The sequence below is a fragment of the Eubalaena glacialis genome, chromosome 13 (genome assembly GCF_028564815.1).
Source record: "Eubalaena glacialis isolate mEubGla1 chromosome 13, mEubGla1.1.hap2.+ XY, whole genome shotgun sequence".
NCBI lineage: Eukaryota > Metazoa > Chordata > Mammalia > Artiodactyla > Balaenidae > Eubalaena > Eubalaena glacialis.
In genome coordinates this window covers 63,274,245-63,297,800 of record NC_083728.1, presented here as the reverse complement: position 1 = coordinate 63,297,800, position 23,556 = coordinate 63,274,245, and the positions used below count along the sequence as shown (strand labels likewise).

The window sequence follows — 23,556 nt, the reverse complement described above, 5'->3', positions numbered from 1 at the left end:
TCGTGACAACAGAAAATGTCACTAACGTGGTCAGCTGTGGATAAACGGCCTGTTGCTGCATTTAAATTTTTACTGTGTGAGCAGGAACAGTCTGACCAAGGGCGGTCCAGATGGAGGGAAGTTGGGAAGCGGGAGGGGAGGCAGCCCAGCTTCTCGGTTTCCAGGAGTGCAGCAGGGAGATGCAGGGGGCACAAGAGGCTGCGTAAGTCTTCCTCGGCCAGCGTTTCCCTCGGGAGGTAGATAATGGCTTTGGGTGTGCAGAGGTGAACATCTTTATTGTAAAAATATACAGATTTTCAGAGTGCATTAGGAAAAATTATAGCTAGCCCATCGAACCTGATTAGGGAGAGACCGGAGTGGGCATTGAACCCCAAACAGATGTGGTGCCGTGTGGCTCGAGGGAGGGAGGGTTTGGTGGAAGCCAGGGTGAAGGGGGTGGGATGAGTTCTGCGGGGGGGGGGGGGGCGGGGGGGGCGGGCAGATGTGGAAGGGAGCCTGGAGGCCTGGCCGAGTTGGCCCTGTCTGGGCAGGAGAAGGAAGCAGCCCTCGGAGAGGAAGTGATTCAGGGCCACCTAGGCCGCCTTCGCCTCACCCAAATGTCTGCCAAACTTGTTTCTTGCTGGTCCTCCAGTCACTCCCTGCCCGGGAGCTAGACAGACCTACCCTTGTCACACAGATGGGCCTCCCCCGGCCCCTCCCTCGGGATCAAGTTCAGGCTCCTCACCGAGCTTTATATGGGCCTTCCTGGCGGCCAGTAGCTGCTAGTGGTCTTTCCCTTGAGGCTTCTTAAGCCCTAGAGCCGGGGCTAAATACCTGGTCAGCTTCTGCAGTGCAGGGGGTGGGGGCAGGTGGTGGGGAAGGGGAGGAGGAGGCTTTCTTAACAGCCCCACGCTGACCTGGGGCAACCTCTTTGCTTCCCTCTTGCTCAGCATTTAGCTACCGTGTTTACATTTCTTGTGACGTTGTCTACCGTCATGGAACCGCAGAAGACTGAGGGAATGACTTATCCTCGTCTGTCAAGCAGGATTGACAGTCCCGTCTTACAGGATTTCTGGGGATGATTAAGTTAGCGATAGCTCACACTCTTCTAAGTGCTTCACTAAAGTTAACGCGGTTAAGTTACATGTGTGGTAGGGACTGTAATCCCATTCGACAGATGAGCAAACTGAGGCTGGGGTGAACTCGTCCTCCGTCACACAGCCAGTCAGCAGCAGCTGAACTAGGATCTGAATCCTGGCAGCCGGCTCTTACCTGCCAACAACAGAAGCTGCTGCTTTGCGAGCACGTGTAAGGCATCAGCCGCTGCTGCCTGCATGTTACTTACCTACTATTACCTGATGTCCCCACCACGAAGCCCGGCGGGGGAGGCCCTCGGGGAGGGGGGAGGGTGCTGGGGAATGCCTAAAGAGAGAAGAGGTGGGATACATGGCCGGGGAGCTTGGACCGGGATAAGACCACAGCAGCAGGGGAAGGATGGCACAGTCTGAAGTCGTTGGAGGTGGGGAGGCAGGTTGAGGGACTAGTAACAGTGCAGGGGAGGGGGCCCAGCCTGACGGCCGCGGGGTACCTACCCAGGGCAGCCCTGTGCAGGGCAGAGAAACAGTGCACCCTCCACCTCATAAAGGTTGGGACAAGTCTGAGTAAGACTCAGTTGTCTCATTTTGATATATAAGTTAAGGAAACTTCTAGGGAATACTGGATCCTTACCCAGTGGGCAGAGAAGCCTGGAGGAAGGGTCTGTGCCAGTTGGAAAGTGCAACCCCCAACATCGTGGAAACGTCAGTGTCGCAACGAGTGGCCCCTCAGGTCCAAGAGGGCTGAGCTCTTCCCCCAGAATCTGAGAAGATACCAACTCACTTGAGAAAACAGAAATCAGAATGAAAAATAGGAAACAATAAAATCACTTTAATTTGCTACTCTTCATTTTGAAAGATCATTACAGTATCATGTGTAAAATTCAGCCAGGAAGGATGCCACAGGAGGGCAGAGTTCTGGGAACCAATGAGAACCGTCACCCCAGTGTGTGGCCCTGGGCAGGTGAGGGGGCCGACCTCGCAGCCTGGCGCTGAGACAAGCCGGGCTGGGGGAGGGCTGGGGGGAACCAGGTTCCTCTGTGATGAAGGCACCTGGTGGGGGCCGAGAGGTGGGCTGCTCAGAGCACCTCTGCAATCCCCACTTCAGATTCAGGTCTGCAAGCCCCCAGCAGAGGCCATGCCTGGACTGACGCCGGCCCCGGCACTGGTCTGTGGAGGGAGATGCTCAAAAGCGACACAGCAACCGTTTTCTTGGAAAGCTCTCTTCCGTGTTCTGTGTTGTGGACGAGGCTCCGACCTGCGTTCCAGTTATACAAGGAACTTGCAGAAGGCGGGAGGGAGGAGTGAGGGTTGCAGGCCTGACCACGGGAGCTCCGAGGGCCTGAGTGGATGGGCTTATTATTCAAAGATCGGCAGAGAAACAGTGCAGCTCCTGATCTGTTAGTTCAGGCTCTCCCCTGACCCCTGAGGAACTAGGGCAAACGGGCCCTGGGGACAGCAGGAGGACCGCCCCAGTTAGTCTCTGGGCCTGGGCTCAGAGCTGCGTCCCGGGAGGGCCGAGTGCCAGTTCTCGGCGGGGTTGTTGGTTCCACTGCCTCTGTCCCAATGGCTAGGAAACCAGCGGGCTCTTCAAAGTGTAGTGGATACAGAGCTACCCCTGCTTCCTGGGCCAGCTAGGTGCAAAGTCCCTGGGGTCCGTGGTCACTCGGCCAGCGCTCTCACGGGGGAGCTTCATTTCTGGAAGTGTTTTTAACCATCTGTCCCAGGGTCAGATCATTGTAAACGTCCTGTCCTTTCTTTCTCATCACCAAAGCCCCCTCCTGGTACTGATGCAGAGGGTCCCAACGTGAATATCTGTTACATTTTCCATGAGACCCATGAGGAAAGAGGGAGGGTCCAGGCACACTCGATCTTCCTGTATCATTCTAGAATGATGGGGAAGTTTAAAAACAAAAAAACCCCAGGTGTACTGTGATTGCACGTATCAGGGCAGGGCTGGGGGTCCTGAGACTCGGGGTGGGGATGAAACCCTCTGCTGGAGGCAGTCCTTTGAACCATTCTTGACAAGCCTTTTCTTCTCCCTTCTGGCTGCTTCTAGCACTGGAGGCGGAGGGCCATTTCCCTGCTGAGTGAGGACCCGGGTGACAACTGTACAGTGGGCTGGGGGTGGGCGTGGCGGGACCCCCCCTCTCACGGGGAGAGGGATGGTCAGCAGAAGAGCTCCTCACAGATCCTGCGTGTGTCCTCGGGCGCCGTCACGGTGTAGCCCACCGTCCTCGGGTCTGCGAAGATCTCGTGGTCGTTCCCGCCCTGTGAAGACACGGCGCAGATGCAGGCGCCACCTGGCTCCTCCTGGGCCAAGGCTGCTGCCACCCAGGGGCCCGGGGCCACCAGAGAAATAGGACCAGAAATGAGGACCCTGCGATTTTACCGGGCGGGGAGCATCTCTTCAGGTACCTTTTCTTAGCCCCCAGGAGAGGAACAACAAGGGTACTGTCGTACCGAGAAAGGGTTTTTCACCTTCCCTTGAACTGCAGTTTAGCTTTGGAACGTGCAATTATGCCTGTGAAAGAAATCACGATGTTCCCGTGAAGATCTGTCCAAGGCTTATTTTTCTATCAAGAAAGCAGAATTCTCACCGCCATTGATTTGTTTTAACCGCATCCAAACTTTCCTAACAGGTCATGGGGGGCTGCAGGAGGGCAGACAGTCCAGAGCAGTGCTGCCCTCGAGACTTTCTGTGACGATGGACACGGTCCATCTCTGAGCCGACGGAGGCCACACGTGAGGCCTGTGACAGAGGGACTGAGTCTGATTCACTGAAGTTTAAATAGGCCCACGTGGCTGGAGTCTGAGCCTGGTGGCCTGGGCTCAGATCCTGGTCTAGCACCGGTGAGGGGGGTATGTGGGCAGCTCCCCATCTGTGAAATGGGGATCGTGGCGGAACTTCGCCCAAAGCACTGAGGCCATTGGTGGACGAGCAATCCTGGGCCAGCACCAGCGCGCAGCTAGCACCGCTTCCTAGCGTTTTCACGCTTCCTTCCCCCTGGTGAGCCCCTAGGAGTTGAGGCCCGGGCCTGGAAGGGCCCAGGCATGCTGGGTGCGGGGGGTCCTGTGACTGTGGATCGCCTAGTCTGTGCTGCACCCCCTTCCCCAGTCCCGCCTGTGTCAGGGGAATGCTGCTTCCACAACCCACAGCCCTGCAGGAAAGCCCCTGCTTCACTTCTCACGGAATTTCCTATATTTTCCTCATAACATTGCATAAGCAGTCTAACGCAAAATCTTGAAAAAAAAAATCAATTAGTTTATAATGTGATGAAAATCACTGCAGAGAAAATGGATTTTTTTCATAAAACACAGAGCATGAAGCCAGTATGGAGAAAACGATTCTGTACGAAAATGACATCCTTTTAAACAACTGACACCTGAAATTATGGCTGCTCTCATCTTTGTAAAAACCACCCACCCCCAAGCAGACGGCTTCCCTAGGTGGAGGTAAAGTTCATAGACATCAAGAGGGACTACTGCCCGGGCCCCAGACGTGCTGGGTGGAGCCATGTTGGGAGGCCATGACCTTGGAGCCACACTGGGGAATGTTCTTTCCCAGAAGCCTGCCAAGCCTTGCGCGGGCCTCACGAATTTATGTCCTGTGAAGGGGCTCTGGTCATTCAGCTGGCCCCCAGTTCATGGTCAGCATCTCCTGAACAAGTACACGTGAAGACAATTCTTACGACAAAAAAAGGATTTCTCTTAGGAACGGCCTGGTGTGGGGAAACCAGCACAGAGCACCTAACCAACGAAGAAAGAACTCCTGCTCTATTCAGAAAACCCCAGCACCCACCTGGGGACACTTTCACTCCAGTGTCACTCACCAACCCTGGACGGAGGGGCTAGTTTTCACGGATTAACCCAACAAACCTTGTGCAGCGCTCACTACCCTCCAGGCATGGTCTCAGAAGCTGCAGATACAGTGGCAAACAAATGGAGTCCACCTAAGGGCTGCCTTCCAAGCTTACATTTGAGACGGACATAAACAGCTCTGTGGATGCTTTGCCCGCATCTGCAAAGAATAAGGGGAGGGGACCAGGGTGACAGGGGAGAGGCCTTTGAGCAGAGGCCTGAAGGAAGAGGAGGGACAAGCCCTGTGGCCGCCCATCCGGGAAAGGCTGCCAGCCGGGCTAGAGCCTGCCGGGGAGGGGCCGGGCCGTGAGGCCTCGCAGGTCGAGATGAGGACTTGGGATTTTATGTGAAGCCTCCAGAAAGCCAGGAGCCAGGCTTCACACCATCAGGTGCACTTCACAAGAGGAACTTTCTGGAGAATGGATGGGGGATGAGGACTCAAAAGCGGAAGCAGAGGAGGGTCAGGAGGCTCCAGCCCCCAGCCAGGGTGCAAGGCTCCACTCTCCGGGGAGCAGGACCTCTGGAGCAGCAAGGCTCACAGACGCCGTGCCTGCCCCACCCTGGAGAGGGTGTCCTGGGTGCCCAACAGATGCTTCCCCTGACAGAGCGCCTGCTGGCGGCGAGGCGGGGAGCTGTCCGTGGAAGGAGGCTGAGCCCTGCTGCCTTGTAAGCCACTGACTCGGACCAAAGCCAGGTCCCGAGATTCCGATCGCCTGGGAAGGAGAAACCTCCTGCAGCTCGGTGGGGCCCGCTGCTCTCAGAGGGCAGCAAAGCTGCACTGCCCGCACTGCCCACATCTCCTGCAGGGCAACTGGCCTCAGAGCGGGCGGGCTCCCTCCTGGGGCTGCACAGACCTTGCAAACCAGATCGGAGTGAGGTCGGGAGAAGCAGAACCGAAACACCAAGCTAGTGAGTGCCACCCACTAGAAAAATAAGGTTACAGTGAACAGGAAACTTCAAAACTGGATTTGCATGTGCACCAAAGGTTACTGGATTCCTGCTGGGCAGGCTCAGCCACCCCCAAGCTCCAAAACAAAGCTCCTGTTTCCTGGGAGAAGACGGAGGGAGGGAAGGGGCGAAGGGATGAATAAGCGATCGTGTTTCCGTTAAGGTGTACCTGGCAGGCCCAAAGTAGAGGCCCCGGATCAGCGCAGGCTGCCCATTAATGTTTAATCCCTACAAGGCCAAGGTCTGGGCCGACGGGGAGGAAGGTCGCAGCGAAGGCTGATTATCTTGCATCTGTGTCCCCGGCCTGCCGGCTGCGTGCCCTGCTCCACATGACCTGACACGTGCCCTGCTCCACATGACCTGACACGTGCCCTGCTCCACATGACCTGACACGACTTCCAGGGGGTCTCTGCTGTGTGGATACCTGCCCGCGGCACAGACAAGCTCTCTAGCTGCACATGGACGTTTACCTCGGGTAGTTCAATAAGCACTTAGCCAATTTCTATCCATTATGGGTACAAAGGCCACCAAGACAAAGGCTCAGCCTTCAAAGATCCCAGAGCAGGGGTTCTCCCCTGGCTGCAAGTGACAGTCACTGCAGGAGCTTTAAAAATACATCAATAAAACTGGGAAAGAACAAGAGACATGGGGGCCAAAGGCCCAGGATGCACTAAGAGCTCCCGTGCCTGGGTGTCTCTGGCCACAGGAGAGCCGGGTGCCCAGGGCTTATGCAGGAGGCTGGGGACCCGAGGACTCACTACCTGACTTTAGTATGTGCTGCTCTCCCGGTATGTTAGAATTAGCTGCGGATGAAAACAACCTCAAACAACTTTCACATTTGAAAATGAATGCCCTTAGATAACTGTGCTGATTTTTTTCCTAGAAAGAAGTAAACAGCTATGGTCAAAAACAGCCTGGCCCCAGGGTCAGAGGTTTTGAAAGCAATCAGGTGACTCCAATGTGCCTCCAGGGCTGAGGACCAGGGGCTCAGAATCTAGTGATGACCAGGCTAGGGGTGGGGGAAAGCGAGCTGGCTGTCGGGCTGACGCCCCTGGGTGACTGCCCCTTAGGGTCTGGTGATGGCTCTGGCACAGCTCCCCTCATCCGTAAAACAGGGTTCAGAGCTGCGTGAGGGGCCCTGGCACGGGAGCACATCGGGGAGATGCTGATGCTGTGGACAACAGTGAGCCCTGGGGGCCCGAAGCCTGGGTCTCCCTGAGCAGGAGCGTTGGGGTGAGGGATGCTCCTGCCTTGGGGCTGGGTCCACCGTCCTGTTCTCTGGACCAACGAGGCCACCAATTCTGGGGCCTGGAAGGAAGGCAGGCCCCCAGTGGACACATGGGACCCGTGGTTCCCCTGCACAGCATCCGGCTTCCTGTCCTCCCGCAGGGGGCCCGGGGTTCTCCTCAGCAGGGATGAGAACCTCTAATCTGGTCCAACCTCCTCCAGGAGGCTCAGACCACAGGGAGCGGCGATTTGCCCTGGGTCCCTCCAGGAACGAGGGACACCCCTCACCACGCTAACCTAAGCCTGCCACCAGCCACACAAGACCTGGGTCTCAGATTCTGCCACAGAAACAAACAAGCAGTCAGGCCGGTCTGTCCCAAGGACACATTCTGTACTTCTGTTAGCCCTAAGGAGCCTTGGGAGCCCTGGAGATGCCAGGAGATGCCAGGCACGCCGAGGAAGCCCAGGCCCCGGCCAAAGGCCTAACAGAACCTCAAGGGTCGCTGGGTACCACTCACAAGGGCAACCTGTCACCCACCCCGCAGGCCCCCAAACTCACAGAGCAACCTCAGTACTAGGTGAGCCTTATCACAACTTCCTTAAAAGCAGGAGCCGCTGGGAAAGAGGCACATCCCCAACTGCCTTCCCTCTAAGACCTCTCACTTTGTCCTCGGTCCTTCGGAAGCGGACCCACACCCCCCCCGGATGGCCCGGGGCACTGAGGCTTAGACAGACTCGCGTGTGGTCACCGCACCGGGCTTTTGGGGGGCAGGCTTGGGTGCTCTCGGTTTCCAAGCCTACCACCTCTTTCCACCACGCTGACTGTAAAGGGTGAGTGGTCTTAGTGTTTTGGAGAATAAAAAGGGCAGGGGCTTCCAGACCGCACTCAGCGAGCGGCTGGCCCTCTGCGGGGCCCCCACGTTCCCCGCCTCCCCTGGCTGCGGTGGGGACCGCGGGAGACGGCGTGCAAGTGTCCGGCTCAGGGGTGACGCCGAGGAAGCACTTGAAAAGCTTCGTTCCCTTCCTCTTTTCAATTTGACATTTTTAAGTTTTATTTTTCAGTAGATAGCACCTTCATGCAGCTCAAAAATTTAAAAACAGGGTCTTGTCACAGCGGTAAGTCTCGCCCATCCTCGTCCCACCCCCACGGTAACTCTGTAATTTTGGGGGTACCCTTTCAGACCCCCTGTGTGCACTTACAAGCAGACACGAAGAGATGATTTCTGTCTTTACACAAAAATGGAGCCTCTTACCAGCACTGCTCCACACCAGCTGTGCTTCCGCTACCTGGCATTCCGCTGTGTGGCTGGACCCCCGTTTATTTACTCCACCTCCTCCTGCGAAGGGCGGGGTTGTTTCTGGCCTGCCCCTCTCTGTAGCCCTTTCTACACATGTAGGAGTGAACTGAGAGCCGAATTAACCAAAGTGGAACTGCGGCGTCACACCCATCAGTGGGTAATGCTCACCAAGTATTCCAATGGGTTTTCACGTCGCCCCGACTTCAAGTCAAGATGTTTTTTACAAGAAGCATTAAACAAGCAAAAGCACTGTTGCTTGGGAATTCGGCAAGGCTGGGGCTGAGCTGGCAGGCGCAGCCCCATGGAGAGGCAGGCAGAGCAGCCTGGGTGCATCTTGCCAGGTGCTGGCCATCTCCCTCCCCGCAGCAAACCGAGCCCCCCGCTACTCCCACCAAAGGCCAGGCCCAGGGCCTGTAAGCTGAACTCGGAGCTGGGCATCGATGGACGCTGCCTGCTGTGGCTGCCGGGACAGACGAGGGAGTTCCCAGGACTAACGAGGATTAGAAGTGCCAGGGCCAGCCTCTTCCCTCTTCCCTCTTCCCTCTGCTCTCTGGAGGTGCTCGGGGTGGGGCCGGGGGAGACACGGGGGGCTCGGGGCAACATCAGACCCCGGCCGAGCTGCCGGGCAGGCGTCTAAGCCTGCTGAGCTTGGCAGGGAAAGGGCTTCTTACTGACAGCGCCTAGCTCAGGTGCTGTCTCCCCGGGAGCCGGCAAAAACATTTTGCCTTGACGCAAAGAAAGAAAACAGCTTTCCAAATGTCTATTACTGAATACGAAAAGAAACTTAAAGCTAGTATTTGGACTGCTCAGTGCCTCAGGCTGTTAAAAGATTTAGATGGCTGGACTGCTAACTCCCATCTCCAGGAAACCACTGACAAAAAAGATCAGAGAGGAGGGCAAAGAATGACGCAAGAGTGTTTACTACGGTGCTCGCGACGACACCAAAGAGCCACAAACCCAAAGGGCCTCTGCTGGGGAAATGGGTAAATAATCTGTGCCAAAACGCTAGAATCTTATACGGCCATTAAAAGCTTGTTTTCAAAGAACATTCCCTGACGCGGGGGGGAACGAAATATGTTAAGAGAACAAAAGCAGAAACCAGTGAACACACCGTGTCCCACATTTGGGGTCATATACATTGCAAAGAGGCCGAGAGGCATGTCAGCTGTGATTTACAAGTGACTTTTCCTTTCTTCTTCATGCTTTTTCTAATTTTCTACAATGAATGCCTATTAATTAAGAATGGGGGGGGGCTTCCCTGGTGGCGCAGTGGTTGAGAATCTGCCTGCCAATGCAGGGGACACGGGTTCGAGCCGTGGTCTGGGAAGATCCCACATGCCACGGAGCAACTAGGCCCGTGCGCCACAACTACTGAGCCTGCGCGTCTGGAGCCTGTGCTCCCCAACAAGAGAGGCCGCGATAGTGAGAGGCCTGCGCACCGCGATGAAAAGTGGCCCCCGCTCGCCGCAACTAGAGAAAGCCCTCGCACAGAAACGAAGACCCAAAACAGCCAAAAATAAATAAATAAATAAATAAAAATTAAAAAAAAGAATGGGAGGGACCTCCATTTGACAGTATCTATTTTTTAAAAGTAGGTAAGATTAAAATAAAAAATTAACTGACGTGTGGTAATGCAGTGGCTAAACAGAAAACTCTCTAATTCCCAAATGAATAATTCCCCAAAGATGTTGTTTTCTGATTATCTCAAGAACCGCATTCCGTCCTGCAAAGTCCCCGCCGAGGCTTACACACGGCAAGGACCTCACCATCACAGAACAATCTGCCTCAGCCTGTCTGAAGAGCCGCCTTCTCAGACTGCAGGAATCAGCACAAAGCTGGGAGGATGGGCGGTGGCCAGCGGCGGGGAAGAGGGGGGACCGGCGAGGGCGGCTTGTGGGATCCTAGTTCCCCGACCAGGGATTGAACCCGTGGCCCCCTGCAGCGGAAGCGTGGAGTCCTGACCACTGGACGGCCAGGGAATTCCCCCAGTTTTATAATTTGGAAAGCAGGATATGAGACTATACTATCCAGAAGTCCCTTTCAGCTGGAAGACTAGCACGTGGAGATCTTACTGAAAAAGGCAGGTCCACACAGGAGAGACCTTAGCAAAACAGCACGCATTCTGGGTGGACTGGGGGTTGGAGGGATTAAAAACTCCATCCATGCAGCCTTTCTGCTGCTGCAGTACAGCCACAAAGCCTGAGACAGGAGCCTGATGGCCAGGTAGCTACCACCACTGGGTGGCCCGTGAGAGGGAAGCAGAGAAGCACGGGGGTGCGAGAGGAAGGTAAAGGGAGGCGGCCCCGGGCTGGGCAGTGACCATTGGGGGCTGAGCCTCCTCTGGGCCTCGATGGCGGCAAAGCCCCTCCATCCAGCCCCCTGGGGACCCACCTGTCCTAAGGAGAGCCTCGCCTGCCACCTCGGCGGCTCCGGGGAAATCCCTCCCGCTGGCCTCTCAACACCTGGCTCTAATCTCAGTCCCCAGTTTGTTTTATATTTTTGGCCGCACTGCGAAGCTTGAGGGGTCTTAGTTCCCCGACCAGCGACTGAACCTGTGCCCTTGGCAGTGAAAGCGCCGAGTCCTAACCACTGGACTGCCAGGGAATTCCCATCAGTCCCCAGTTTAGATTCAGTCCCAGACTTGGGATTTCTGACAGCCCCCCCAGGACAGCCTCCTGCCCCTCAGTGTGTGATGCCCAGGCCTGACCCCCCACCTCTCATCTCTCCTGAATTCCAGACTCACGAGACTCTTGGTCCTCCTACCATTTAGGACTCCTAGTGCCCAACCTAAATGAACGCCCCTGGGGAAAAAACACGGCGGAAACATGAAATAAAAACGGCAAGGGCTTTGAAACACAAAGAGGATCTGATGAGAGCACTGGGTCTCGTTCCGGAAGGCGCTCGAGGCGGGTGACACTTAACTCAAAGCCAAACTGAAAGGCTCCATCCTTGCCTTCAGAGGTGTCGGGTGTCTGAGCACAGAGAAGAGGGGGCTCCATCACCCCCCTCTCATAGGACAGAAGCCATTACTCAGTTTGAGCTGGGCTGCCAGGTGAAGTGTGGCTGGGGGGAGAAAAGCCCATCTGTCCGCTTCCCCCCTCTTCAAACCCAAATTGAACAATGAAACTGCAAAAACACTTCCATACTTACTGGCATGGTTTTGTCACCAAAGAAATAAATGGTCTTATAGCCGTCCTTTTCCACATGTCCCAGGCAAAACCTCTTGTCCCATCCGTCAGGGAAGACATCAAAGCTGATCTGGCCGCCTGCCAAGCGGGGAGGGAGACACACAAGCTAAAGGTGAAAAGGAGGCTAATGATATGTCACTGAAAGAAAATGTGCCCTTTGATCTTGTCGGCAACTGGAGTGCCAAGGTTTATTTTATTACCTCAGTTTGCTAATTACAATACTTTAGGGGTAGGTTCTAGAAATTAATTCTTGCATGATTTTTTTTCTCCAACATGATTTCACCTAAAACCTAAAAATCTAAAGTCTAAGAAAGAGACTCAGAGTGCTGACTCAGAGTGAGACCCACAATGGCTTTGCACCCGAGTGGTCTGCAGAGCGGGCTTAAATGAAGCCCAAAGCAGGCCGGTGAAAGAGCTGCCAACAGCTTTCTTCAGCCGCGCTCCCCTGGAGCTGCACTGTGCGCTCGGCGGAGAGGCCTGGGAGCAGGATGCCTCCAGCTCTTCGTGCAGGAAAATGAAAATCCCACGGACGGGGATGGCCAGGCAGCTTTCTTGGGCAACAAAAACCCTTTCAGAGCTGTGTCAGGGAAGATGTTCCACTCACAGTTCAAGGATACTTAACAAGCCACCCATTCATCTTTTACACAGAGGCCCTCCGCAATTCCAATTTTCTGGCAAGCGTACGCTTATTTGAGCTGGTGAAAGGAGAGGGCTTTAAGTATGGCTTGTCAGCACTGACAGCAGAAATTGGTCTGTTTAAAGCGTTTGACAGGCATATTCCACCAAAAAGCAAGGCAGAGACATCAGCGCTGCAGGAAGAGCTCTGCATCAGACCCCGGAAACGGCCGCATGCTGGCCTGTCACTATGAACAGAAATTTCGTGAACCTAGACAAGCGCCTTCCCCTTTCTGGGCCTCGGCTTCTTCATTTGTAAAACCAGCCCAAGTGACTTCTAAGGTTCCTTGCCATTCGAACATTACAGGATTCCAGAACACGTTCAGTCTACTTGATCTAAGAGGCCCTGTCCCACCTCTCTCCTATAGAGTCACCCATGAGCTAGCTGTCTTCTGCCCAAAGGTGTGGGCATAAGTTCTCACTCTTCATTAAGCAAGTTGCTCTTATTTTTGACTAGGAGAAGTGCAGGGAGGAAGAATCCTGCTGGGCGAGGATTTAGAACCAAACCCAGCAGTCTGGAAGTCATCTCCTAACCTGAGTCTCGGCCAGCGCTGATCAGGCAGGAGCAGTTTCCCGCCGCGGACGGCCCATCTGCAAACTCGCCACAGTCCAAGTTCAAGAGCACAACGGCCCACAACCACCTCCCGGCAAACGGCTCCCAGAGCGTGAAACCCGTGTGAATGCATGATACCTATGGAAAACGTGAGGCCTTTCCCTGCAAACTCTTTCCGCAGATCCTCCACGAATTTCTGTCTTATACTTTCTTTCTGAGGAAAACAAAAAGATACCGATAGTCTACTGCATTAGAAGCACACTTTCTTGGCCACAGAGATGCACACTACACATCCATACACCCCGGCTATTTCATAAAGACTCACTTGATCCAGTTCGTAGAACTCAATGCGTTCTTCTTGGCTGCAGCTTCTTCCGACAGGGCACACATTCAACATCCCATTTCGGAATTCGATGAAAGTACCCCTGGGGAGGAAAAGGGTACGGAGGTCCCAGAGATACATCATTTATTTGAGCAACACGACAGACGGATAGACAGGTTAAAAAGCGGGCCAATTCCAGGGACGTCCCTGGCGGTCCAGTGGCTAAGACTCCGCACTTCCACTGCAGGGGGCATGGGTTCGATCCCTGGTCGGGGCATTAAGATCCCGCATGCCAAGGTGTGGCCAAAAAAAAAAAAAAAAAAGGGGGGGGGCAATTCCAAAGGCAGAGGCGGGTGTGATCAGCCTTTGGCGGTGCTGTGCTGGGCCGTGTGGCGGCCACAAGCCTCACGTGGCTAGAGAGCCCTGAAAACTGTGGCTGATCTGACCTGAGATGAGAGTTCACAGATTTCGTATGAAAAAGGAGTGTACCCATCACTGACAATGCTTTATACTGACTATATTTGAAATGACTATAGTTTGGATGTAGTCGGTTAAATAAAACATATTAAAATTAATTTCACCTATTCCTTTCCTTTTTTTTTTTTTTTAAACATGGCCACGGAAAGCGGAAAAAACGGCACATGTGGCTCATATAACATTTCTGCTGGACGGTGCCGCTCTTGAGCAGAGAATGTTATAGTTAACAATGAGCTATGAAAATGATTACTAGCTCTTCAAGTTCCCCGAGGAATTTGAAAATATATGTCCCAGACACCTTTGCAAGTGACCTAGTGAAATGCTGATTTTTACCAAGAAAAGCGACACAGGAAAAGCTGCTGAGGATCCCCAGGTGAGCCTCAGTAATAATACTTCAAGGACACATGCCAGGCGTGGGGCTGGGACCAGATTCCAGGCCAATGCTGCCACTTACCAGGGACCCTGGGCACCGCTCTGCTCTGAGCTCAGAAAGGGGCTAACGGCACTTGCTCTGAGGCCCCCTGAAGGGGCTCCTGAAATGAAAAGTACCAGTTTATCTAAAAAACTGGGAAGCAAGTAAAGTAAAAATAGCGGTATCTCCATCACTGGATCCTTCCCCAGCTGTGTTCAACTTGCAGAAAAAGAGGCAAACGATACAACAACGTATGTGCACCTAAGACACTTTTTCAAACACCCTGTCCCGGTTGTCCTGGACGCGGTACAGACCAGCCTGTTCCCTACACCTTCTACATGTACACTGGGCTACGGGGCCCTGGTGATCATTCCCAGGGGGGATCCTAGGCCTGTGGGTCCTAAACTGTCAGAAAAAGAGGTCATGCCCAAGGCAGGGAGGGAGGTTGATGCATTGTAAAAAGGCTTCTGTTCTAAAAACCAGAACTAAGGCAGCTGATCAAGCATTCACTTCCCCCCTGAAGACCTGGACGATGTGACGTCTTACTACACTTGCCTGGCATGCGTGGGGCATAGCGTTAGCCCCACGAGCAATGTGGGTAAACGCCGATCAAGGAGGAACTCAGCTCTGCCTCCTGAATTCACCGGGTATCTCAGGCTAATTTGGAGTCACAGCTCTGCACGCTGGGCCCTCTCACTAGATGACATCCTCTTTGGAGGACAGGAGTGTATCTTATCCTTTTTTTATCCTCCCTCAATGCTCAGCCCGAAGTAAAGACTGAACTGACCTGGGGTACGTTATATGTTCACTTTCTACAACAGAGAATTTCTAATATACATAAAAGTCAACAGCACAGGATAAGCAACCCTCACGGGCCGTCTCCCAGCTGCCAGAAAGATGGACTTCGGGTCCCTCCTGTCTCATCCATCCCCCTTCCTGGGACAGATGTGAAAAAGGAAGCCCCTGCCCTCCGAGAGGAGGTGCCAAGCAGGGGCATCTGTTTCGGAAATTCTGGAAATAGGTCTCGAGCACTCTCGAAACTCCAGCATGTCTTGAAATTCAATCACCCTTTAAGAAATGTTTCAGCCTCTAATCATCAGGGTGTTACACATTAAGTGCAGAAAACCGAGAAGATGAAAAGTATTTCAAAGAAACCACCTGAAATCTCATTACCAAGAAACAACCACCGTTAGCATATGGTCCGTTTTCTGCCAATCGTTTAACTGTGGGCATGTGTGCACATTACTGCTGTTATTATTTAAAAATGGGAATTGAGATAACAGTATTCAGAGCAAGAGGTAGGTTCCCGAATCAAATGCCTACCGAGGCCAGAAAAATGAGACAAGTGGCCCATGAAAGACTGGAGGATGGGGAGGGGGCAGCGCTGCCCGCCAGGCTGCTGCCACCTAGGAGGGAGCATCGAGCTGCCGGGTTTTCAGATGCTGCAGAAGCCGGAAACCCAGGTATTTTAAAGTGTGAAATCAGACTTTTAAATGATAGCACTTAATGCAGATTTTACTGAACACCAGGGGCCAACTGAACTTGGCTTTGCATGGGATTTGGCCCGGGGGCCTCCAGTTTGAGACTCCTGAGCTGGGGCCTGGGCCGATGCTGCTTTTCCCGCACTGCTGTTTCACAGGCATGTGCCTTAACTGACAGCCTTTGAAAGCATATAGTTTTCAACTTCCGTAACGTGGACGCACCATCATTTATGTAATCATCGGTTTACCGCTGGCTTTACAGAAGGTTTCCAGTGATCCCTTACTAAGCGCCGGGCTTTGGAGTTAAGTTAGCTCTAACCCACCAGATGACATCACGCCATATTCCAGTGGCGCTTCTTTGCTAAAAGCAAACCCACCTCTTCTTCGGGAGTTTAATTTTCGCGATGTAGCTCAGACAGTAGTTGATTAAATCCTGGATTAGGGCCTCACCCAGGTGACCTTGAATATTCTAGATAAAGAAAATACTGGAGTTACTAGACACAGTGGGAGGCCTTTTCAAAATGGCTTTCCAGCAAACCCAGGTCTTCAGCCTCTGTGGCTGGAGGGTCACCAAGCGGTGATGGGGACACACCCCACTGCCTTTCTCCTTTTCTCCCTTTTTCTCTGGTTGAAAACATTAGGCAAACCAGAAAGGGCCTCAGTCAAAACCATTTTCTGCTTCATTACTCAAGATTTTTGTATTCATTATCTCTCAAGTGCTTCCTGGAAGCCCCAAAGAGTTTACTGCTGCTGCCTTTTATTCAATTAAAATATCTGCAGACACTGATAGAAAATATATTTGTTCCACTTTGGCTTCCTCTTACGTCTGAACAGACTGATCTTAATGGTAATAAGAGCTACATGGTACCTCTTAGAAATGCTTGCAGCAAGGCAACTTGCCCTAGTCTTTGCTACCATAATAGAAATATTAGATTAAGTAACCTTGAAAAACAATTATAAAAATTTAGTTAACAATTTGGAATGTGTACTAGTCACATGGTTCAATATCCAAAAAGTAAAAAATACAGGGTGAAGATTCATTACCACTCTTCTCCCAAATATACCTCCCTGGAGGCATTCAATATCAAATACCTTTTTAGAAAACATTTCACTAGCAGTACAGAGTAGTTTGGATACTTGCAAACCTACCTGTTTGCACAAGAGTTTCCCATCTTTGTATGCTACCAAGCCATTTTCTGGAAACACATAATCATATTTTTCAACCACTGCCAACAAAACAAAATTGAGAATGCAATGAATTGGACCCTGTGTTTCTATTTCTTGATTAACACTAATCGCCAATAAAAATGCTAAACTCCAGTAATGACTGTCAAAGGCTATCTCATCTTAACAGATTGGGAGGGTGGAAAAAAAGCTCCTTAAAAACTTTTTTAAAAAGGCTCTTCATTATAAATTTAAAAGATGACAATTAGGCTGCAGATTGGAGACTTGGTGGGCACCTCGTGCCTCTGCCTGCTTATTTGTAAAGGAAGGTGGGAGCCAACGATGGCTCCCAAACCCCACTGTGAATCTGCATCACCGGGGCAGTGATGAAAATCTGCAGAATTCCAGGCTCTGCTCCCAAGGTTTCTGAATCAGAATCTGCAGGGGCCAGGTTAAGAATCAGATTTTTTTTTTTTTTTAAAGCTCTTCAGGCGATTCTTGTATTCATTCACATTTGAAGACCACCCACATAAATCTTAATGGAGTCTCAAACTTTAGCTGCTTGCCAAAATGCAGATTCCCAGGCACTGTGTGTTGGGTGGGGTTCCCACATCTGCATTTGAACGAGCTCCTCAGGTGATTCTGATACAGGTGGGTCTTCCACTTTCTTCTGGCTCGTGACTGTTTTGATTCTGGAGTTTCGACTCTTACTCTCTCAAATGTAAGACGCTGTGCTACACTGACAAAACCTCTCTGAGCCTGTGGTTAATTACATGACCAGAGGCAGAAAGGGCAATCAGGACCAAGTAACAGGATCCCCGGGTCTTAATGTGTCCCATTATGTTGTTTATAGCGTTTCTAAACAGAGCACCTACAAGGAAAATTAAGTGTAACCAGAACAGAGAGTTTTAAAGGGACTACACAGATCCCTCTTTCAGTAACTGGTTCAATAAATACACCCCACACAGATTTGCACCGTAAGATATTACATCTAGAACAGTGGTTCTCAACTGGGGGTGATTTTGCCCCCAGGGGACATGTGGCAGTGTCTGGAGACATTTTTGGTTGTCACACTGGGTGTGGCAGCACGACGGGTATCAAGTGAGTAGAGGCCAGGGATGCTGCTAAACATCCTGCAGTGCACAGGACATAGAGAATTACTGGCCCAAAGTGTCAACAGCGCCAAAAAGAATGCTCAATCCATCTCTCTCTCTACCTGCTATTTCTTATAGGCCAGGCACCCTGGATGCCCTGGGGCCATGGAGATGAATAATCCATAGCACTAGTCTTCGAGACAAACATAACCAGACAGTTTCCAATAATCAGAGAGTGCTACACCCACAGCACTAGACTCTCTTTGAGGGTAGTTGCTAAAGTATGATTCCCATGCCCTACAGACCCATGCCCTTCAGAATCTCCAGTGAAGGGGCACGTAAGAATCTCCACCTTCCTGGGGTCCTGGGCTTGAGATTCTGGTTCACTAGGTGAGGGAGGAGCCTGGGTGACTCCCGACTAGGGAACTCTGGGGAACACTGCGATAGGGCAACAGAGGGAGGCATGAAGACCCAGAGGACCCCTCAACACCTGGGTGAGAAGGACGTCAGGAGATGGGGCCCGAACTGAGGCCAGAAGGGCAGTTAATGGGGACCAACAGGAAGGACTGCAGGCCGAGAAACAGACACCCATCTTTCTAGGTGAATCTGTCCATGTATCCGAGCACCAACTGTTCCACTAGCAACTCCAGAAATTTATTTATAGGACTAAAAACAGAGGAAAAATAAAGGCAGAGAAAATGTTTCCCCGAACAAGGAAGCAGGAAGCCTGAAGCCTGCCACACGGGGATGAGGGTTCGGGGCTCCTGTGATACTAAATGGCAACAGGTCCCAACGTCCTCATGAGAAGTTAACCTTTTACCAAAATGTAGCCAGCAATGTGGAGTTTACCATCGTTTCCCAGTTGCTCCTGTACTTTCTCAAAGTCCGACCCGCCTACGACTCCAACTTTGATCTTCTGCCTCAGTTTTTGTAGAAAGCAATCCATGTCTTTGGTAATTTTCTGCATTTCAAAAAGGAAAACACAACGGTCAAGAGCCATGAAGTAATCGGGAGACTAAAATCCCAAGAGTAATACAACCCTTATTTTTATAACTGCCAATCTGGTTTCTAGGTCTACAGATAAGACCAACTATTTAGTTGTGCTTTTGGGACATCAACTTTTTTAATCAGAAAAAAACTTGTTAAATTTTACTTATTTTTACCTAGTTTAAAACACACAAGAAATACATTAACAGCTGTTATGTACTGCTCCAGCCTTTTTTCTGTGCATTTATACACTTGTCTATATGCACATATATAAATAGGTACTACTTTTTGAAACACAAGTGGACTCATTCCACATCCTGTGCAATGACTTGCTTTCTCAGCACTAAGTTGTGGTGATTTTTCCATAATGCATGTAGATCTAGCCCGGTCCTTTCAAATGCTACACTGTGCTCCATTTATGGATTTAAGTTGATTAAAACAAAATAACATAATGAGATTAAAGAGGAAGTTGAGAGTTGACTTATTATAATTATATAAACAAACAAAAAGCCTTAGAGTAAGATCACTAGATTTTTGAGTCTCTCCTGAAAGAAAAGCTCTGTCTATAAATAGTGGTCTTGGGACTTCCCTGGTGGTCCAGTGGGTAAGACTCTGCACTCCCAATGCAGGGGGCCCGTGTTCGATCCCTGGTTGGGGAACTGGATCTTGCATGCTGCAACTAAGAGTCTGCAAGCGGCAACTAAGACCCGGTGCGGCCAAAATAAATAAATAAATAAATATTTTAAAAAAATAAATAGTGGTCTCAGTGGTATAATTTTATGCTAGTTAAATTCCAAACCGTGTGCCCATTCAAAAGAAATTTTAAACTGAGATGAAAAGATATCCCTGTGTTCAGGCAAATCACAATGAAGTTTTTAAACTCTTATTTCATTACTTTTAGCAATCTTAATTGTACACTTACATGGAATATCGACACAAATAAAGTTACCAGAAATGAAAAACAAAAAACCCACTTAACTCAACTTCAGTACAAAAACATCCAGAATTCAACCTTCTCCTTTTCTTAAAATTTTTTTAGAGTAATACATGCATATGATTAATAAAATAAAATTGTACAAAAGGGCTTACATTAGAGTGCAATCTTTTCTACATCTTCCGGTGGAATCTTGACCTAATAGACAAAATCTAGTGGCCTCTGAGTCAGTGATTGTGAAAATGGGTCCCAGTGTCCCCACAAGTGCTTTACTCAGAGCCGACGTCAGAATGGGAGGAAGTGGGGAGGATTCCCGTGATTGCAAAAATTAAAAATGCAACACAAACTCAATACTTCCACCTCCAAACAGAAGACTAAGGGTACAATTTATTTTCTCTTGACCCTTCTGCACACTGATGAGCTAAATGGTATTGCTGTCCAGCTATCAGACGTGCTCTGCAACTTGCATCAGTCAGAGAGGCAGCTTTTTGCTTCCAGATGGCAGCAAATACTTTTCAACAGGAAATAAGACCCAGCTGCTCGTGACCACAATAGAGCATCTAAACTACCCCGCACCGCAGGAGAGATTTGGAGCAAAATAACCACACAGCAAAATTGTCATAATGTTTCTAAATAACTCTTGTGCTGATAATTTCAAGGAATTCTAAATCATCCCAGACAAAATAAAGCACAGAGAAAGAGCCAAAAGCTTGGAATTAAGGTGAAAAAATGTTAAAAGTTCACCCTCTGAAAAATTAAAAAAAAAAAAAAATTATAAAAGACTTTTTTGGGACGATTAAGGAAAACTGAGTGGAGTAGAGGAAGAGTTAGAAAACAGGGCCTGTGGGCCAGACCCAGCGTGCTGCTTGTTTTTGTAGAGTGACTGGAACACAGCCATATATCCATTCATTTCCGAGGTGTCTGTGGCCACAACTATAGACGTGAGTAGCTGTGACAGAGACCATATGGCCTGCGAGCCTCAACCATTTACTATCTGGCTTTTTACAGAAAAGTTTGCTGACCCCTGGACCAGGGTATAAAATAATATTAGGGAATTGGTGATAGTTCCCTTAAGTATGATGACGATACTGTGGTTACGACAGATGTCCTTGTCCTCAAGAGCTGCAGGTGTGAACATTTAGGGGTGAAGTACCATTATGACTACTGCTTATGAAGTGGCACAGAAAAGATTAAAAAAAGAGAGAGAGAAAATTAATATCAATCACTGTTGCATTTAAGTGGTGGGAATATGGATGTTTTGGGTACTATATTTTTCCAGCAATTCTGTACATTTGAAATTTTTCACGATAGGAAGTTGGAAAACAATTCACCCAGGTTTATACCTGGTTCTAAGTCTCAACTGCTTTTAGATGCAATGGCATTTCTTAGGAAAGAACTCAGAACAGCAAAATTCTACTAAAACACTGAAATGTGCAAAGCTCTGGACTCCACTCTAATTAGATTTTACCTGTTTAGGTCATATACTGTTTCAGCAGCTGCAGGAAAACATAACCCATTTGATTGCTTTCGGATTGTCTTGTGCTTATCAATGTTTGAGAACGTGAGTATTGAGGAAGGGAAAGGTTGTACAATGAACAGATCTGTTGCTAAAATAGTTTTTATTTTTAATTTTTAAAATAGCTTTGTTTTTTAACCTTGAGCACCCAGCACATAGAAACAATTCTATTTTTTTTATTTTTAAAATTTATTTTTTTGGCTGTGTTGTGTCTTCGTTGCTGCACATGGGCTTTGTCTAGTTGTGGCGAGCGGGGCTACTCTTAATTGCGGTGCGCGGGCTTCTCATTGCGGTGGCTTCTCTTGTTGTGGAGCACAGGCTCCAGGCGCACGGGCTTCAGTAGTTGCGGCACGCGGGCTCAACAGCTGTGGCGCACGGGCTTAGTTGCTCCGCGGCATGTGGGATCTCCCCGGACCAGGGCTCGAACCTGTGTCCCCTGCACTGGCAGGCAGATTCTTAACCACTGTGCCACCAGGGAAGCCCCGAAACAATTCTCTTTAAAATTAGATTTTTTTTTGAGTGTAAAAATTTACATTCGCCAAAGAACATCACGTTTCAAATGTTTTAAGGGAGTACACTGCGGGTTGCCTGGTTTCGCTGCTATTTCATACTTTGTGCTTATACACCCTGGTTCCTTCTGGGAACCAGAAGCACGTTCCTGAACGACACACCTAGTGACAGAACAGCCTCCACCTCGGAGCGGTAGCAGAAAATGGCAAACTTAGCAAATAACGATGCCCTGAGGCCCAGAGACTTGTACCAGATCTCTTGTGTGAAATCAAGGTCATGGTTTCACTGAGTCTGTTTCCTTATTTAAAATGGAAATAACAACTATCCTACCAGGGATGAAAGAGGGAGAAAGGTTAAGAGGGTCTAATGATACTGTGTAAAAAGGCTTGGAATGTAAACCCAAGGCCATTACAGCCAATGGGCCAAATTGAGAGCAGTTTTACTGGAACACAGCTATGCTATGTCTACATAAGGTCTATGGTTGCTTTTGCATTAAAGTCGAGTAGTACTACAGACCATATGGTCGGCAAACACAAACGTATTTGCCATCTGGCCTTTTACAAACAATGAATTGCTGACATTGGCTCCAGACCACTATAGGCTAATTAACAACCTACAAGTGTGCATGGATCACTGAATCCCAGAATCAAAAAGGGCCTTTGGAGAACTTGCAATTGAGCATCATCACTAGATACGTAGCACCTGTGGCTCAGAAAGGTAAAATGATACGGACGGCTAAGGTCACTGACATTCGTTGTGAATTCTGGAGCACACATACCACTGCTTCCACCTGGCCCAAACTAAGCAGGGTAGAGCTAGAACTTGAAGACAGTGAGGCTACTTGGGCCAAGTCTCAAGTTCGAATGGCTGGTGTTCAGTGACTAATCTGTGCAAGGGGTAGGTCAGAGTGAGCAAAGATCACAAATGTTAATCTTAACTGAAACATATCCGTGCCTACGGCAACAAAATCTGGAAATGAGAAGTTTCCAGGAGTCCAAGGAGGCTCTCAGCAGGCAGCCTGTAGCAATCTAGGTCTCCTCCATCACCCCACTCCACTGCAGGGCTGGAGAAGGGAGTGGTGGCGGTCGCTGATATTAATTGAATATTATTGAACCCAGTCTACCGTATGCAAGATACTTTCATGAACTTATATGATTTCATTCGACCCCCACAAACACCACATGCAACAGGTCATATCCCCACTTAAAGCCATAAATGCTGAGGCTCTGAGGTTAAGTGACTTTGCTCAAGGTCACAGTTGTCAGGAGGTAAAGCTGCGACTCTACCGGGTCCGTTTGACCTGGAAACCTATGTCTTTCACATCAGGCTACAGGCAGAGACCATACGTCATAGGTCTGAGGAGGGCACACAAGCTGGTAAAGGGGCAGAGCTGGGGTTCAAACCCGGGGCTGGAGGTCAGAGTCCAGAACTGCGTTTTCCAACCCAACACAAGTTTCTTGCTCTCTAGAGTTTTCCGGCCTGTCCCATCTCTTCGAGCACCCTGAGGTCTTGAAGAGCTGGTGGGAGTTTCCGTCTCATTCCTCCAGGAACCCAGAGTAGAGTTCGGTCCCTTCAGGGGAGGTAGGCGGTCCTTAGCCCCGTCTGGGAGCAGCAGGGGGCTCTGCACCGGCTGCCGCCAGCCCGCCGGACGCCGCTTACCTGCCGCGGGGCCGTCAGGGTCCCGTCCACGTCGAAGAGGCAGAGCGCTGGGCCGGGCGCCGCCATGACCCCAGTTTCCACGCGAACCTTACAGGACTCGCTGGCACCTGGAACCCGTCCAGGAACTTCCGGGACCAGCCCCCGTGCCGCAGGGCACGCCGGGAGGAGGAGAATCCA

At 50.6% G+C, this 23,556-nt stretch overlaps 1 protein-coding gene across 2 annotated transcripts; it reads right to left on the bottom strand.

Moving 5' to 3' along the window:
* Positions 1–1,885: 1,885 nt before the first annotated feature.
* On the bottom strand, positions 1,886–23,542 carry PMM2 (phosphomannomutase 2). Of its 2 annotated transcripts, XM_061210264.1 has the most exons (8): positions 23,380–23,537; positions 18,623–18,734; positions 16,665–16,741; positions 15,893–15,984; positions 13,149–13,248; positions 12,962–13,037; positions 11,558–11,673; positions 1,886–3,344 (listed from the first exon to the last, which is right to left on the bottom strand). In XM_061210264.1, the coding sequence occupies exons 1-8, from the start codon at positions 23,443–23,445 to the stop codon at positions 3,243–3,245; spliced, it is 741 nt and encodes a 246-aa protein (XP_061066247.1). In that variant the 5' UTR covers positions 23,446–23,537; the 3' UTR covers positions 1,886–3,242. The 2 variants fall into 2 exon arrangements, with proteins under 2 accessions (XP_061066247.1, XP_061066248.1); XM_061210265.1 differs by lacking the exon at positions 1,886–3,344 and having other exon boundaries at positions 11,564–11,673; positions 12,805–13,037; positions 23,380–23,542.
* Positions 23,543–23,556: the final 14 nt, after the last annotated feature.